At 37.6% G+C, this 20155-nt stretch overlaps 1 protein-coding gene across 1 annotated transcript in view; it reads right to left on the reverse strand.

Annotated features, from left to right (window-relative positions):
* Window positions 1-19529, reverse strand: part of LOC126253210 (uncharacterized) — a 94232-nt gene extending 74703 nt beyond the window's left edge. The window contains exons 1-2 of the mRNA XM_049954387.1: window positions 18992-19529; window positions 8820-9753 (exon numbers count right to left, since the gene is read on the reverse strand). Of these exons, the coding sequence (XP_049810344.1) occupies window positions 8820-9753; window positions 18992-19381 (1324 nt within the window). The 5' untranslated portion in view covers window positions 19382-19529. The remainder of the gene's footprint in view (window positions 1-8819; window positions 9754-18991) is intronic.
* Between the last annotated feature and the right edge of the window lie 626 nt (window positions 19530-20155).

Genomic DNA, 20155 nt, shown 5'->3' on the forward strand with positions numbered 1-20155 from the left:
AATTTAAAAGTAAAATTAAGGAACAATTAAAGAACACACATTTCCTATTGACAGAAACTGAAAAGAAATACCTTAAATGCATGAATCCAAAAGCACCATGCCTAAGAGAACAGCCAAAAATACACAAAGATGGAAATCCAATATATCCCATGGTCACCTCTATAAATAGCCCAACATACATACCATCACAAAAACTGAATAACATACTGATGAAAAATTATACATATGAAACAACATATTCCATAAAAAACAGCATGATACTAGCTAAAGAACTAAGAACCAGAAAGCTCTCCCAAGATGCGAAGTTTATATCACTTGACATCACCAACCTTTACTTAAACATACCCATACAAGAAGCTTTAACAGTAATACAAAGGAACCTTATGCAACACAAGAAACTTTCACACACAGAGACTGTCGAATTTATGGAACTCCTTCAGCTAACCCTAAGTTACAACTACTTTACCTTTAATGGCAACATTTATAAACAAACAGACGGCCTTGCAATTGGATCATGTATATCTGGTACCATAGCTGACACATACATAAATCACTTAGAACAAAACTTATTTAACAGCCAAGAACCTTGCCTAAAGAAAATAGAATTTTATAGTAGATGTGTAGATGACACACTACTCTTAATGAAAGGGGATACTAAAGACATCACAGACATTCTAAATTATTTCAATAATCTACATGAAAAAACCAAATTTACAGTGGAACATGAGCAAAATAATAGCATCAAGTTTCTGGGACCAAATATTACAAGACACAACAACACATGCACATTCAAAATTTATAGGAAAAACACAATGGCTGACACCACAGTTCCTGCAACTTCATGTCACCCTGTATCCATAAACAGGCAGCATACAGGTCAGTGCTACATACGGCAACAAAAATACCACTGAACCAAGAAAACATGCAGCAAGAAATAAACACAGTGAAAAAATTGCAGTTGCCAATCCTAGACAAAGTGAAGAAAGACCCAAGTGCAAACTGCACCACAGGAGAAAAAGAGAGAAACAAATGTATAATTAGTATCCCATACATAGGCAATGTATCACACAAGATTGTAAATATTTTCAAAAATCACAAAGTAAAAATTCAGTTTCCTTCATCTAATAAACTACAACAAAAACTAATACATAATATAAAATGTAATAATGATCCATATTCAGACTCTGGAATATACAAGGTAACATGCCAGGAATGCTCCGTGTTCTACCTAGGACAAACAGGCCAAAATTTCAACACCAGGTACACAGAGCACATTAAGGCGTACACACACAACAAACACACTACGTCAGCAATAGCAACACACATAATACAGGACACCCATTTGGAAAAAATAGAGAAAAATGTCAAAATACTCCACTGACTAAATAGAGGACATAAAATGGATTTTTTTAGAAGAACTGGAGATATATTCACATTAAAAAAAATATGAAGATAAAATATTGAATGAAAAACTTGAAAGTGAATCAGTGAATTTCTTCAGATGTTTCGATAGTATACTTAAATAAAAATAGTGAAAGATAGAAATAAGCACAATTGTAAAATTGATATAAGTAATTTATAAGCCAAATTGTTAAGATAAATAACCTCTGTACAAAAGCATATCATAATCTATGGAAGACCTGTAATATTATCTATGTGGACTACTTTTAGGAAGATCTTTGTAATTATTTGTTTCTATAAGATATTTTTGATGTTTAGAGTGTACAAACAAGCTGTGTGTGATGTTTAGTGTGTGTGAGACTCTGCACAAATGAACCATTAGAAAACTGTACGTGCAAATCCTCCTAAATTTCACCACTAACTTCACCAAAAGAATCGATAACCAACTAAAAAATCGTGTGTTTCTTACATATTGCAGTAAAAGTCAATAAAATGAAGTAGACTCTCCCACACTGACAATATCAATAGAAATGGCTTAATACACACAAAAAACACACTTGAAAATGGGAATAATTTCCTGAAATGCATCATGCAAAAAGTAAATTAAGACAAAAAAAGCACTGGTAGCAGAAGATTTATTTATAAACAAAACTATTGTTTTCACAGTCACAGGCTTTGAAAAACCATTTATAATGGATCAAATCAAAATCCAAGACCAGTTGTACCAAGGGACCCAACAGAAATACAGGAGAAAGAGGAACTGAATAACAATGTGGACCCACCTAACTTAGAGGAGGTGAGAACTGCAATGAGGAAATTAAAGAACAACATGTCGGCAGGAACAGATGGCATCCCAGCAGAATTTTTCAAGCAAGGAGGCTCTGAATTGGAAAGGAACATCCTGAAACTGGTTAATTTAGTATGAGAAGAAGAGGAAAATATTTTAACATGGAAAGAGGGAATTGCATGCCTTATATATAAGAAAGGAGATGAGACGGAACGCAGTAACTATAGTTCAATCACACTGCATAATCTAGGATGTAACTTCCTTTCTAACATAATGTACAAATGACTCCTTCCAACAATACAAAAGGAAACAGGGCCACACCAGTGTGGATTCATCCCTGGTAAGTCAACTACTAACCACATATTTACCCTAAGGCAAATTCTGAAACAAAAAAAATCAAAGGAATATGGGGTCAGAACATATAATCTTTTTATTGATTTTAGAGCAGTGTACAATAGTGTACACAGAGAGCAACTATATCAAACTGTAGGTGAAGTGAGTATTCCAAAAAAAACTGAAAAGGATACTAAGAATGACAATGACTGGAATGCAAGGTAGCCTACAAACTGGATGAATGTTGTCCAGTACTCTGGGAATTAAAAATGGATTACGGCAGGGTGACGCACTGGCATGCCTCCTATTCAGTGCAGTGTTGCAGAAGGTGATGAGAGAAGCGAATATCTTCAATAGAGGAACAATTTCTTATAAATCTGTGTAGATGCTGTCCTACGTGGATGACATCAATGTAGTAGCAAGACCTCTGATGGCAATGGAAGAGACATTCACCACACCTGAACTGGCCAGCAGGACTATAGAACTAAATACCAACAAGCAGAAAACAAAATATGTAGCTGCTGGGAAAGTACACAAGGATAATATGCCAGCCAAAATAATGATGGGTAGTTATACCTTTGAAAGAGTCAATCATTTCAAGTATGTGGGTTTGATTGTAACCAGTCTAAATGATACTTCCTACGAAACAAAGCAGAGACTAATTGCAGCCAATGAAACTTATTTCACCTTAACAAAGCTTTATGTTCAAGGCTCCTGACTAAAATCCCAAAACTATCTATAAAACATTGATCAGAGAATGACTTTGGCTCCTGCACCATCAAAGACACCATCTCTACCAGTTCTGGCTGAGCCCATCAATTACTTGCCAACAACCTACTGGTCCATTACCATCCAGCTGAGCCTGTTGAAGCCCTGGGAATGTCCCATCTGACTTTCTCTGATCATTGTACCAGTTCAGCCAGCCCGGTCCCCTCCGAGTCCCTGCCATGCCTATCTGCCTCCCCTGTTCCACATACATTTCTCGCCGCTCCTCTATCTTCTAACTGATCATTATCAATGTTCCCCACCTCTGTGCCAGTCCTTCAACCTTGTGAGTGCATCTGCAGCTCATTGTACTTTCCACTCAGTTCTATGCTTATGGTCCCGTGACCCAAGTATTGGATTTCCCATAAGCAGCTTCCTACCACCTGACAGCCTTGTTAGACCACCTCATGTCATCCCACTGGTGACCACCATTGGTTGAGCCAATCTCTCATTAGCTGCTAACACACAATGTCCCAGAGGCACTGTCATCCCACTGGTGGCTGCCATAGGTCGAGCCATGCTTCCTCTGGTTGCCGATACCTGACATCCCAGAGGCACCATCATCCCACTGGCAGCTGGCCTTGGTCAAGCCACACTCCCATCAGTCACTGATTACTGATGTTGACACTGTTGTCTTCAAGGCTACACCCTCATTACCCATCTCACTGGAATGTCTTCTGCCATCCCCCTTGGTAGCCGCCATTGGATGAGCCCTGTTCCCATTGACCACCAATGCCTGACATTACGCAGGCACTGCCATCCTCGAGTTCACATTGGGCCCTCATCAGGCTGCTTCCCATGGCCCCACATCACCTTCCTTGTGCTTCTGGTTTTGTTCCTGCAGATAGTGCACATTAACTGGGTGCTTACATCTTACGTCTCATGTCCATGCAATGATTTCAGGGGGAGGGCTTCGTGTGACGCAGACCATCAACAGCCGGTCTCGGGCCAGCACTGCCGATATTCAACAAGCTCCCATCTAACATAAAGTAAGCAATTGGAAATTCCTATCAGTTCAAAAGAAACTTAAAATTAGCTGAGCTTTGAACAAACTATCTTAATATTTTGATTGAGAGACAGAGAAGTTTTGCTACATGGCAAGTAGCTATGTTTGTTATAAAGCAGTATGACAAGTAAAATAGGACTCTGTTAGTACATATGCAAAAAATATTTTATTTAAATATACTATTGTAATCAATTAAATGTTAGGCCATTAATATCAGATAATAAGCAGCCTTATGATACAATTGAGGAAGTAACAGCTGTTTCCAAGATAGCAGCTTTCTTATTAATTTACTCGATTGAATTTACGAGTATATGACATAAATATGAAGAACATGAAGCAGCACAGTGACATAATTGTTAATGCAGTATATTTCTATGATGTCTTTATCTTATCTTAATGCACCTTGACTCATTCCACATTCCTGAAGGCTCTCCTTGATGAGATCAACGGAACAAGATGAATGAGTGAACAAATGAATGAACAGGTGAATAAATGAATGAATATTTCCTGAAAGTCTTCCCATGCACCATTTCCTAATGAAACATGGAAAGGGGGAAATGGTTATGGTACCAAAAGTACCCTCCACCACACAACATTAGACGATGATGTCTTTAGTGCTCATCATAACATTAGGTTACATTTGGAGTATAGAGGTAGTACATGTATATCCATTGACAAAAAGAGGAAAGAAAAACCTCAAGGCACAACTTCACTAAAAGAAGGGATAGGTTAATATACACCCTGAGGCATCACAGTAAATTAATTTGGTAGTAGAGAGAGAGAGAGAGAGAGAGAGAGAGAGAGAGAGAGAGAGAGTTTTTAGGGTGAGATGATAAAAATGTACAAGGAGACAAAGGTGTGAATACAGTCATTAAGGGGAGTTCCAGTGGATCTAGGTTGCAGTAGTTACATAGAGATGAAGAGACCTCTACACGAGAGCTACATCAAACCAGTCTTTGAACTGAAGATCATAGCAACAACAGAACGAAGTTTACACAATTCACAGCCTGATGGTGTATGTCACTTCTTCCTTAAGTCAGCTAATAACTGTGATAACAGGAAGGCAATTTGGCTTCAAAGCTAATAATGAACTAGCAGACTCCATCTGACAAAACAAACACTGACTATGGGACAATGACCAAGAAACAGGAAGAAGAGTGCCTGAAATGGATAATGTTACAGAGATGAGAAGATTAAAAGAAATCAAGTAAGAGTAAAATACACTCTTGTTATTCAATTGAAGAGAGGTTTAAAGCAGCTCTCCACACTGGTCCATCCTGTGCAAGTCTCTTCATCTCTATATAACCACAACAATTTCCATCCATTTGGAACATGACTGTTGTATTCAAGCCTTGGTCTCTCTCTCTCTCTCTCTCTCTCTCTAAAATTTTTATCCTCCCACACTCCCTTCCATTACCGAACGAGTCCTTGGTGCCTAAGGATGTGTGCTGTCAACTGATCTCTTCCTCTACTCATGTTGTGCCATGAATTTCTTTTTCTCCCAATTGGATTCAGTAACTCCTCATTAGTTCTACAATCCAGCCATTTTGTCTGAACTGTTTATTGTCCACATTTCTCTCCTGTACAAGGCTGCACTCCAGACAAATACCTTCAGAAAAGACTTCCTAAAATTTACAATTATGTTCAATGTTAACAAATTTCTCCTTTAGTAATGCTCTTCTTGTTGTTGTCAGTCTGCATTTTATAACAAATTTTTTGATTCACATGTCTATTAATTATGCACACAACAATTTGCATTATGTGTTTTTTGTGTGGTCAAGTTCATTTCCACTATCTATGAGTGTTCATCTCTGAGCACTGAATATCTTCCTATCCACTAAGACATTTAAGCAATCAGCAATACAGGTAACTACAGCTAAAAGCTTCATTTGTAATTATGAACTGACAACTTTCTTTTCTTAACTACGTAGCTGTATATCGGTATAATTATTACATTACACCGTTATATCTTGTTTATTGTCTTTATTTCCCCACCCAGTTATTAATATTGTCTGTTGTGTTGTATATTTAATATGTTATGTACAAGGTGTGGAGAAAAGTTATCAGATGGACAACACTGGGAGCATTCTGGCAATGGTGTGTTTTTCTACTTGTGTAAATCAAAGTGTTCATTCCTTCCAGATGCTAAGTCTGAGTTTCAGCTCCGCACAGCCATCTAGTTATTTTTGAGTGCACCATCAGTGAAGTTGTGTTTTTGTTGTACGGAACAGTAGACTTTAGAGCAGTGTTATGCCATCAAGTTTTGTCATAACTTGGGGAATCCACAAGTGTGACCTTCAAAAGTTGAAACAGGCCAATGGGGAACACTTATCATCAAGAGCACTAGTTTTTTGGTGGCACAAACCATTTTTGGAAGGCTGAGAATGCATTTAAGATGAACCTCACTCTGGGAGGCCTTCATCTTTTTTTTAAAAGACAAAAATGTCAACAAATGTGTGCATTTTTTTGTGAGATCAAACTGACATTAAAAACCTCACACCTGAGCACAATAAAAATCGAAGAAACTTGTGTTGATCTGCTTAAGAGGATTGTCAGTGACCATGAATGGTTCAGTCGTGTGATCACAGGTGATGAATTATGGATTTTGGAGTAGTATTGAGAGAAAGTGGCAAAGTGAGGAGTGGCACACTGAGACATCTCCTTGACTGACACAAGCTTGAATGAACAAATCAAAGATAAAACATTGCTGATTTGGTTTTTTATCAGTAGGAGCACTGTACATTGAGAATTTGATCCTCCAGGACAAACTGTCAATCAAATGTTTTACAAAGATGTCCTTGAAAGGCTCAGGAAGATGGTGAATCAAGTGAGACTGGACACTGGAGGCAGGTGGATGCTGCATCAGGACAATGCCTTGTGTCACATAGCCACTTCCATCACAGAATTTTTGGGCCTCGAAAGGCATTCCTGTTCTGTTGTTCCACAGCCTTCCGCACCCCCCCCCCCCCCCCTCCCGCATCTCCCTCTGTTCACCTGATATGAGGCCTTGTGACTTTTTTTTTCTTTCCCCAAAATTGAAAAATGTCTTAAAAGGACATCATTTTCAGACTCTGGAGATCATTCAGAAGAACGTGACTGACTTGTTAAAGACCCTACCAATTGAAGCTTTCCAGCACTGTTACCAAGACTGGAACAATGACTCTGCTGGTGTATAGCAACTGATGTGAACTACTTTCAAGGTGACAACATTATTGTTTGAAAAAAATTAAAAAACTTTAGGAGATAAAAAATCAGTCTCCTTACTTTTTTCACACACCTCATATATTTGTCATTTATGTATGCAAATTTGTTTACTTGTTATGTGTATATACTTGATCAAACCCATATCATGTACATGATCGATGGTTTCTTTGTAAATGCTAATAATACATCTGTAATCTGTGACAAAAAAAAAAGACGTGGAGCTTCACTGGAACAGGTACTAAATAGACAACAGAAACAATCAAACTATTCAAAAGAAGTAATCCTGGTGGCTACAAATGTTTCTACCAACTTATTTAAACCTTCCTTTATATTTACAACCAGTCTATAACTCAAAGATGTAAGTGCATATCAAATAAGAATCGAAATTAAATCTGATGGCTGTGGTAGTGGATGAAAACGGATAGTGATGAGGATGTCTGGAATAGCATTGTGATGCCACAATTAGTGTGACATTAATGCTCAGGCCAGACCACCATGTGTGAGTAAGAGGTACAAGTCTGTTGGACAATGCATAGTCATCAAATTTCTCATGGAAGAAAGCACCAAATCAGTGGAAATTTTTAGGAGACTCCATGCACACTTTGGGAAAGAAGCACTTTCAAAGACACCCAAGTGTATGAATGGCATGAAACATATGTGGCAGGAAGGGTAGCTGTCGAAAATGTACCCTACCAAAGAAGACCATGGACAAGCATCATGGCAGACATCATCATGCTGCATAGGGTCTTACTGCAGATCAGCCCATAAATGTTTCCAAAATAATTTCAGTGAAAGGAATAAGCTATGGAAACCCTAAAGCCATCTTCACTGAAGAACTCAACTGCTACTGTGATTCTTCTGTGTGACAATGCACAGTCACACTTTGCTGCTTTAACATGGGAAAAATGTGAGGAAATACAGTGAGCAATTCTGGAACATCCTCCTTGCTGCACTGACTATGAAACTTCCAATTTTAATCTATTCTAAGTTCTTGAGTAAATGCCATTCCCTCTGAGATACTCTCTCAGATGTTTCACTAGACAATTTGAATTAAAATTTTGTGTTGGTATTGTTTCATTCAAATTTCTGAAAAATCAGACCTTACAGTCTCAAATTCTAATCTGTGCACAGTGCTTTTCTTAGTTCTCCTATATATCTCCAAGATAAAATACATTCTCATCATTTCATGCCACAACTTAACAATAAATACTACTGAGACTTCCTCAGTTAGCCTTTCATAGACAACTAACACATTGGGATCTTTTATTTTTTTGCCCTCATTCACATGCAAAGACTTTTCATTTGAAATAATAAGTAACTTACCCAAAGTTGTCAGAAGGGATACAGCAAAAAGCAGGCAACCAGCATAGCTCCAAATCCGGCCACCACCACCTCCTTCTCCATAGCCCTCTTTCACTGCTGCTAGCATACGATTTTCATATGATTTGAAGGAAGCACTAATAGTTTCCTGCCAAGCAGGATCCAATGGCTGGTCAGTACCAGCCATTGCTTTGACTGTATGTTTTGCTCCCACCAAGTGCTGTAGCTCTGTAGATAGCTGTCTTTCATAGCAACTACGTGCTGCAATCAGGTCCAGTGCCTGTTGCTCTTCATGCGGACCTTCAGTACTGTGGAATGCAGCTGCCCCTAACAATGCCCATATCACTAATAATATTCCCAAACCACACTGGGAGAATGCCCACCGACCCACCAGTCTAATGATGAAACAACACTGGCAAAACTCCCATTCACTCTCATCAGCAGTACAACCACAGATTGGTAGAAACCTTAAGCGGTACTGTGGTGAAGGGGATACCTGGACTTCTACAGAACGAGTACTTGTGTAGTGTCCACTTTTCAAACTTGCATTGTCAGTGCTGTATGCCTCTACTTCAAGCTGTGCGTCACCCTCTTCATCTTTTGCCAAGTCTTCTACTGAACTTCTGACCATGATATGTTTTTCTGTTTTTGTGTGATGTATTATCTGTGGCTTGTCTCCATATTCAGTCATTGTGCTACCAGGTTCAGTTACCATTTCATCATGCAGATCTGCTCTCGTGTGTTGTTCTTTTATGAATGGTGGTTCTGCTTCTTCTCTTTCACATTTTTGAGGTACCACAGTTTCTTTTTGAAAAATGTGGCATTTAGAAGTTCTTTCTTCTTGTTGAGTGTAGTCATCATCTTTAGGATATATCTGCCGATGTCTCTTATCACTTGTACTCCTGGTGTTGCATTTTGCAAACCTACTGGCATTCACCTAAAAGTGATAAAAACAAAAACATGTTTGTCAGTGAGAATGGTGATTATTGGTAAACATACAAAATATGTAATATATATTGAGTCTTAATTGCGAATAAAACAGCTATTCACTGGAGTATAAAGAGTCACAATTTAATGCTAAAAATATTCTAAGGAAATGTAAATATACAGGGCATAGATGATAACTGCTAACAATGTACCATATAGATGTAAGTCAAGATGAGATGGACAATTTGATACAATACCACTTGTCCATCAAGCCAGCAAAGAGCCACCTAAGTTACAGCACAAGTGCAGAGTGCAAAATTTTTAATATCCTCCTACTATCTTATGCCACCCATTTTCATTAACATTAACCTTTCTTGTAATGGTAACAAAAGGAAAAGGCTTTTGAACATGCTATGCAAGCGCTAATTACTTAAACTCAGAGGAAAAACTGCAAAAAGCCAAGCTCACCAATAAAGCATTTATTTTAACAACTGGTTTTGCTAAAAGTAAATTGTCATCTTTGGATCTGCAATGGCTAGAACCAAGATGACAGGGTTATAGGTTTACAAGCCAAGTATAACAATGTACAAAATTAATTTTCCACACACTTGGAAAAGTAACACACTTTATGCTCCACAAATTTACATAATCTCCTCTATCTGTGCTGCATATTGTATCACATCACAGATACACATGTAAACATCATGAAAATAACTGGATACTGGCATGCCAAAGTTAAAATGAACAGTATGTACAAACAAAAGAATAATGTCCTGAACACAAGTGCTCATGCTCACACAACATCTGGCTACAGTCTGAGATGCAGGGTAATACAGCTATTCCACAAGCCCACCAGACAGCACTGTGGTAGTACAATTTGGAAGCATTGTGTGTAAAGCCCAGGCATGAATATCTAATACCAAGTAACTGTTAACATGCTAACTGCAAAAAAGAGCTTTCAAAAAACCATATTTATGTACAAAGCATATTCCGAATCAGAAACCATAGTAATCATACAACAAACAAATTTTTATAAAAAGTTTTAGGGAAACCTTAAGAGACTCCATTATATAACAAGTAAAACTGGTTTATATAATAAGTTTATGTCATATACAGTAAGTAATCAACCCAAACATTTTTCATGTTCTTCAACATACATTTATAAGCAGACTCCAAATTGTCAAATTTGTGTTTAGAACGACAATCTCAGAAACTAAATCTACTGACTATTCAGATTCCATGTGAAGAAATGACAGTATATACTCTTATTATATCTTATATAGTACCCGACTATCAGTAGAGTATAATGTCTAGATACATGACAGTGTGTCGCCCAATGTCTAGGTGAATCTATATTAATAAACTGGAGTCTTTTAAGTTTCTCCTAAAACTTTTTACAAAATTTTGTTATTTTAAGACCACTATTGTTTCTGATTTGGATTATGCTTTGTATATAAATAATTGTTTTTTTTTGAAAGCTTTTTTTTTTCAATTAGCATATTAACAATTACTTGGTATTGTATATTCATGCCTGGGCTTTACACACAATGATTCCAAACTGTACTACCACAGTGCCACCTGTGGGCTTATGTAATAGTTGCTGTTTTTGTTCTGCATCTGAGGCTGTAGTCAGCTGTTGTGTGAACACAAGGGCACTCTTTATTCAGTGCAGTATCCTTATGTTTGTACATATTGTTTATTTTAAATATGATATGCCGATATTCAATAGTTTCCATTTGTTGACATGCGTATTAATGATGTGACATGAAACATAGCACAGACAGAGGGGACTATGTGAATTTGTAGAGCATATGATATGTTATTGGTCCAAGTGTATAGACAATTAATTTTGTACATTGCTATACTTGATTTGTAGACCATTTCACTGTCAGCTTGGTTATGTCCATTGCAGATCCAAAGATGGTAACATAGTCTTACTGAAACCGGTTATCAAAATAAATGCTTTTCTCGAAATCTTGGCATTTGAAGTTTTTCTTGTGAGTTTATTACACTGCAGATGGCCCAAATTCTGGCACAATCTCAGGAATATATAACTAATTACTTTCCAAATTCTATCTAAACTCAACTGTTACAAGCACGATAGCTTTATAACAAGAGGGCCAGAGAAACAAGATGATTTAATTGTTAATTTTACTGTTAAAATTCACAAATCTGCAAGGTAAAATTTATACAAATGTTAATTTTACAGTTTGAAAATGCATGATTAACCCAGTGGCATAAGAAAGTGAGAGGATAGTACAGTATTGACATTAATAAATTCTGTTTAGAGCAGCATCTAGAAGCATAGAAGTAGAGTTCCCTAACAGATCCTATATAATAATAACTATTTACCGAGCACCTGCAGGAAATTATAATCTATTCTTAGATCATCTAGAAGCTCTTTTGGGTTATTTAACAGGAAGAAACAAAGAAATTTTGATTGCTGGTGACTTTAATACAGATTTTCTAATGCAATCTTCCAGTAAACATTCACTGCAGTTAGTAATGTTGTCTTTCAATCTAACTCACACTGTAAACTTTCCAACTAGGATCACTAAATCCTCAAAGGACAGCCATTGATAACAGTTTTATAGACAAATCAAAGCAACAAAATCATATCATAAAACCTGTTATAAATGGACTATCAGATCATGACATTCAGCTCCTTGTTTTAGATGTAAATTCTAAGCAGATTATCAAGACTGCTAAATCTGAGTACAGGAGAGTAGTCAATCAACCAAAAATTGAGTGTTTTAGAAAACTGCTCAAAGATATGAACTGGAAAGATGTTTATAGTGCTCATGACATGAATGAAAAATATAACACATTCATGAACAATGTCAGTACCATGTTTGAAAACTGTTTTCCTCTAAAAGTTACTCAAATTAAACAGAAGTCTATAATAAAACCATGGATTACACAAGGAATAAAGCTTTCCTGTAAGACAAAAAGGCAAATGTATCTGTTGACCAAGAATAGCTCCAATGCTGATGATTTAGCTAAATACAAGGAATACTGTAAAACATTAAAAAAAGTAATTCAGACATCTAAACAAATGCACTACAAGAAGAAGATAGCAATGTCAGGGAACAAAATAAAAACAATATGGGATATAGTGAAAGAGCAGACTGGTAGAACCAGAAAGGAACAGGAGCAAATAGCACTAAGGGTAGACGACACATTAGTAACTGATGGGCATAGTGTGGCAAATCCATTTAACAAGTACTTTATATCCGTTACTGATAGAATGGGACTTTCAGGATCAGTAAATAATGCCCTTGATTATCTGAAACTAGCCTTCACAAATAGCTTCAAGTACATGAATATATCACTCACTTCACCAAAAGAAATAACGTCCATAATAAAATCTTTAAAAACAAAGCATTCTAGTGGGTACGATGAAATGTCAACAAAGTTAATTAAGGCATGTTCTTGTGAGTTTAGCACAATTCTAAGTTACTTGTGTAACCAGTCAATTATAACTGGGACATTTCCTGACTGGCTAAAATATGCAGATGTTAAAGCCTCTATTCAAGAAAGGGGATAAAGAGATACCATTAAACTACAGACCGATTTCACTTTTGCCAGCATTCTCAAAAATTTTAGAAAAAGTAATGTACAGGCAGCTGCTCAACCATCTGACCACAAATATCATATTATCAAGAACACAGTTTGGATTTCTGAAGGGTTCTGATATCGAGAAGGCTATTTACACCTACAGTGAAAATGTACTTAATTCATTAAATAACAAATTACAAGCAGCAGGTATTTTCTGTGATTTGTCAAAGGCATTTGATTGTGTCAACCACAACATCCTTTTAAGTAAATTAGAATTCTATGGTGTCACGGGCAGTGCTGCAAAATGGTTCAAGTCATACCTCACTAACAGGAAACAAAGGGTGTCAGTGCAAGGGACTAGTGAATTAAGTCATCAGTCGTCATCAGAATGGGAAGAAATTACATGTGGTGTCCCACAGGGATCCATCTTAGGACCATTGCTTTTTCTTGTGTACATTAATGATCTCTCATCAGTTAGACTGCCAGAAGCAGAGTTAGTTTTGTTTGCAGATGACAAGTATTGCAATAAATAGTATGTCAAGTGTAGTTCTAGAAAGATCTGCTAATGATATTTTCATGGATATTAATAAATGGTTTAAAGCCAACTCACTGACATTAAACTTCGAAAAGACTACTATATGCAATTCAGAACCTGTAAGAGGTTTCCACCCAGCATATGCATAAAATACAAATAAGAGCAGATAGAAGAGGTTGACAGTCTTAAATTCCTGGGATTACAACTTGATAATAAATTCAGTTGGGAAGAGCACACCACAGAACTGCAGAAACGCCTTAACAAATCTGTATTTGCAATCCGAGTGTTAGCAGACATAGGCGACATAAAAATGAAAAAGCTTGCATACTTTGCCTACTTTCATTCCATAATGTCATATGGTATAATATTTTGGGGTAACTCTTCAAGTCAAACAAAAGTTTTCAGAGTCCAAAAGCGTGTAATATGTATTATTTGTGGAGTAAATTCACGTACGTCCTGTAGAAACCTCTTCAAAGAACTGGGTATACTAACTACTGCCTCTCAGTATATTTACTCATTAATGAAATTTGTTCTAAATAATATATCTCTTTTTCCAACAAACAGCTCAGTTCATACATACAATATCAGGAACAAAAATGATCTGCACAAGGACTTAAAAGCACTTACTTTAGTTCAAAAAGGGGTCCACTACTCAGGAACACTCATCTTCAATAATTTGCCAGTAAACATAAAAAATTTAGTTACAAATAAAGATCAGTTTGAAAGGAGCCTGAAAGACTTACTAGTGGCCAACTCCTTCTACTCCATTGGCAAATTTTTTAATAGAAACAAATGATGTATTGTATATATGCATACTATTAGTATTGTTATTTCAGCTTAAAAATTGACATGTTCCACATCCACAAGGATCTCCTCAGCACGGATCTATGGAACGAAAACTAATCTAATCTAATCTAATCTCGCAAAGTGTGCTTGTTCTGTAGCATAATAGGCTTTTGCAAGTCAATTTGAGCTGGTTTCATGGCTTGAAAGATCACAATTGTCCTATATCAAATTGCTTGTCTCGATGTCCCCTATAGCACTATGGTATGTTGAAAACAGTTATTATTTGCACTCTGTACATTACACATGCTTTTAGAAGGAGAACAGCAAATTCACTGAATACAAATCTGAAAATGCACACAGTCCAAAATATTTTGTGCTGTGCAAGCAGATTGGGTTGTGAATAAGAGCTGTTTCTCCTGTGCACAGGACTTAATTCCTATGCCTTCCCAGAAGTGTGATTTTATATAAAAAAAAAGTATTTTCTAATCATCATGTGGACTCTACACAAGAAAGTTATATGAGGACCATGTTGATCTCAGAAATTTAGGAAACTTCCAACTCTGATTAGCTCTAAAAATAACTGTTGAGATATCTGTATTACATCCTCTGCTCCGACATTACAGGGAAAAACTCTTGCAAAATGTGTGGTCAGAACTTCAAAAGCATAGGTGATACTGAGTGATACAGAGATTGGTACTCAGTGGCTAAACAGCAATGGCATTATGGCAATGAATGGCATTATAGATCTGTATATGGACTAGTAGGATGGAACATTGTTTGGTGTTCAGGCCATGGCAAGCTTGTCAGCATATCTCAATACCTACTACCCTACATTGCAGACACACCATTCTCTGGTCTCCTGATACTGAATAACTGGCTACTCTCGCATTGGCAGTACTGTTACAGATTAATGGGTTTGATACGGTCATGAGTTTTAGGGAGTCGTCAGAGCTAGGAATAAAGTGCAACAAGGTAGCATCCTGGTCTGAGAAGCCCCAGGTTAATCAGGTTTGAGAGTATGTACTGAAGTGCCTTTGGAAAGAGCAGAGGTTATCAGAGCCGTATGTCCAGATCACAGAGAGGTCATCAATGAATCTGAACAGGACAAGGGACAGTAAGTACAAAAGATCATATGGTGCCTTTTGTAAACATGTTTCCATGGATCACTATGTCTCCTCATCTGCCATTAATTGGTTACAAGGTCTTTGAAACATTGCACTCCCACACTATCACTATAATCTGGCCATCTCAGCATTGCCAGCCACTGCCAGAGAATTGCAATTAGGTCTTGGAAGGGCCACAATATTTGATTATACTATAAGGAACAGGTTACAAGAAATAAACTTATGATATAAACTTTCTGTCCATGTGACCTGCTTAGGATGACAGATTTTCAAAGTTCTCTCCCTGTTAGTCTATTCCCAAATCAACATGCACCTCCATTGCTATAGACCAGTGTTCTTCAATGATGGGTCAAAATTTCCTATGATGTGAAAGAGTGGATGAGTAATTTTCATAGATGATGGGTGAGTGGTACACATCAAATATTCTCCACCAAGTCAACAGATGCAGGCAAAGTTCTATGATGCCAACTGCATAAATTCACTGAAATGCATTGACATAAAATGATATCAGGAAAATCTGTTTAGTAATAAATATGCTGTGGGAAAAAAAAGAATGCACCACTATCACTGACCTTTCTTGTCAGTGACACTTAAAATTTTAGTCAGTCTTGCAGGTGTGCATGGAAAGCGTGATGATTAAAGCAACTGTGCATGATAAACAAGATATGTGGGTTTCAATCCCACTGATACAAATTTTAATTTCTCATCACATTACATTAGTCACATTTCATGGAGTCCATAGAGATGGATCCCTAGGATGTGGAAAGAAGACAATAATATACGCTTTATGTAACTGCAATTTAATGACATAACGTTGTGAAACATGATTGTATTTCATGTTATTATTAATTATACTACAACTCAAATATATATATTTTTAAGACTTTCTTCAAAGATCTCTTCAAGGGAGTTGCCTATTAGAAAGTTCTTTGAGTCTTAAGGTCCCACACATGGCCCACACTTTATAGTGCTTCAGCAGGTTCATGAAGAACCAGTATCTGACTCCTTTTCATATTGATATTAAGCCCTTGAAGCCTTTGTAGGGGTTGTTTTTCATTCTAGTATTATATTCATGCTTTGGATGATTTTTAAAGGATACTTTCAAGTATTTCATGAAACAACTGTCAGCATACCAAGTTCTTCAAAGAGATATCGGCAGGATTCTTTTAGCACATACTGAATTCTGAAATGTTACGCCTGTAATACAAGTCATTTCCACCACACACACACACACACACACACACACACACACACACACATTGGAAAAGAGAGAGAGACAGAGAGAGAGAGAGAGAGAGAGAGAGAGAGAGAGAGAGAGAGAGAGAGAAATACAGGCAGTGCCTGTACTGGCTGAGTTATACAGGTACAACCCAAGGCTTGGGAGTTTCTAAACAGAGAATACTTAGCTGTAGAGAGAAAAATTCATTCTATAAACTAGCTATTTCTCTACACTACTGTTTCTTCCATGCACGTCAGTCTCACAAAGTATGTAGCAAGTTCATAAAGTAGGGAAGAGCCACGGGCATCATTAACAGTGAGAGGGGGGATCATGAATCATGCCTTTAGGGTTCTTCAGTAAAAGTGTTGCCCTTATAAGGCAAGACTCCAGGTTTAGTTTCTGGTCCAGCACACAATCTTAATCTAGCAGGAACTTGCACCCACTTATCATGTTTCATTGTTTAGGTTGACTATTTTTAGAGTTTTTAAGTTTAATGAGTAGTTCTGTATTTTATGCTATGTTCTGAATCTTATCAACATTTAATGATGATCCATTTTCCTTGAACTTGCTATTGATGTCTTCAAATATTTTATTAGCTGTCATTTTATCGAAAGAACTGGTATTTTTTATGCCTTTACTAGTCTGCAAAAAATAACAAAATTTTTACATCCTCTGACAGTTAAATTGAAAGGTCATTTATATATATCAGAACATGTATCAGCCCAAAATAAAATCCTGCAGTACACATTTTTTATTATTCCAAGTGCCTACTGCTATGTGATCCAATCTGGAACTGATACACATTGCTTTCAGTCATGCATATAAGATAAAAACCACGAACCTGTATCTACTATTCCATAATGTTTAAACTTTTGCATGAGGATATCCAAGTTCACATAATCGAAAGCCTTAGTCAAGTCATAACAGTTCCCAATGGTAATAATTTCTGGGTTATTGATTCTAGTATACCATCTGTCAAAATAAATACAGCCTGTTTAGTGGTGAATAAAGATTCTTCATTCAGTCTCAGGAACAATCTTTGCTTAAGTGAAGGCTATGGTGTTCTGCTCACCAGTGACAAAATCTAATTTAACAAAAAGCAAAATTTAAGCCTTTAAAAAAGTGTAAACAATAAAAAAACATACAACACAAAAAAAGAATAATTCTACAAAAGGAAAGTATATATGGCACAGAATACATTAAGTAAGGAACAACATTAATTTAGATAAATAATGACACGACTATGATTTTTCATATATCAGTTGTCACTTTTTTTACATTAAAGCAGCTGATAGTGATATGGTCCATACATGATACTGAGGCATAAAAGATGGATGACAGACATTTCTCTGAAGGCCAAAGTCAGAGACTTGAAGAAGACAGTGGCTTATTCAAACTATCAAATAATGAAATGTGGTAAGGAAGAGCAAACACAAGTGGAATGACAAGGTTTTGTATTCAGTATACGCTGTAGGAAGCAAACATGAAGCTAAATGGTGCCAGCAGGACAAAAATAATTTAAGGAAGGGTGTTCAGGTCTATGTAGTTGTGCTGCATGTTGAAAATGATGATAATATGTCTGATTGCGTGTGTTTGAGGATTGAGGCAGAGAGAAAATGCAAGGGAGGAGTGGGGGAGGGGGGTGGGGGGTGGAAGGGAAGGGGGTGGAAAATTTCACTTATCATGTCAATGAAATTCAAGTTCACTGAAAGGTTGCTTTGCAAGCAGTAAATTTCCCAGGCGAGAAGACGTCAAGGAATAGGAGAAAGTATCAGAAGTAGAAGGAAAAGAATTTAAGTTAATGTGGAAAGTGCCTTTCACAAATGATACTACAGCCATAGAAAAAAAAAAGGTCGCAAAATAACATCACTTACATATCAGCTAAATAAATCAGCAAAGCTGCTCATCAGATGACGGACAAAATATTTTGATACTGTTAACAATACGCATTTTTAAAAAGTACGGTATATAAACTTCATATGAAACACGAAATAGAAGAGGAATATGCAAAACGCGCAACAAATACCTTGACGAAGAACTGGTCATCATTGTGAGTAGTGTCAACTGTAATTATATTCCGATCTTCGACATGTATGACGTTTCCACTAGAGGGCGCACTGTAGTAGTTATCTTTAACTGCGACGATCCTAGAATTGGCGCTGTTTCTCGCTCGGACGGCCCAGTGGTCTGACTGCTTTCCGTACGGGTAGAAGTCGCAATCGTTGAGCAGCGGCAACTTTGCCCTGTTGATAGGAGGACTCGACTTGTGCCTGATGTGTCGCCTGAAGGCGGACTGTTTGGTCCTGGGCGCGTGAGGACTAGTTGGGGCGGAAGAACAACTGAAGTCCGACCTGTCTGCCGCCCCGTGCGACGGGGGCATAAGGGGTTGCGGCACGACCGAATACGCGTGATTCATGTCGGCCGCGCTTATTTTTAACTCGCACTTTGCATGTGATCGATATGAAACCGTACGCTTTTGCGGGGCGGAACGGCGTTCCGCGCGCTATGCCGCGGCGCGCCGCCGGCAGTCAGCTGTTCGGCACATTTTACCGTCGACTGCAGCGGCGCAGTTATTCGCGTTCAGCTGGCCGCGGTTGGTCCTGTCAGACAGCGACGGTGCGAAGCCATAATGAAGCAGGATGCGCCCCGACCCGCTCTGACGCCTCCCCTAAGCTGTCAGCGCATTTCGCGTGCCGCTCGCGACGCTTCGTTCCCCCATTTCGCGCCCTCGCGCCGCCGTATTAATAAATCGATAGGGCGGTAAGCGGCCCCAGGGCGCAGCTACTCCGTGCGCAGGGGAACACTGATTCGTCCGTCAGGTCCAAGGTCACGCAATTCGAGGTCCGAGGCGGGACACATCGCACGTGTGGCGCATTGTGCTCGGTACAGATGTCGGCTACAAGGAATTTAAAACTGAGAAATGACTTCGTTCACATGTAAACAATAGCTGTCGTTATGTTCCAAGGTAAACTTGTACGAGCAGAATCACAGTTTAATCTTAGTTTAACTGAACAACCATAAAATAAACTTATACGTGTAAAGAATAGTTGTCTTTATGTTAGCAAGGTAAACTTGTATCAGCAAAATCAGTTTAATCTTAGTGTAACTGAAAATTGAACAACGATAAAATAAAATCATATCATATGAGCTAAATGACGGTTTAATTAAACAATAATAAAACAAAGTTTCA

The sequence above is a fragment of the Schistocerca nitens genome, chromosome 4 (genome assembly GCF_023898315.1).
Source record: "Schistocerca nitens isolate TAMUIC-IGC-003100 chromosome 4, iqSchNite1.1, whole genome shotgun sequence".
NCBI classification, from domain to species: Eukaryota; Metazoa; Arthropoda; class Insecta; order Orthoptera; family Acrididae; genus Schistocerca; species Schistocerca nitens.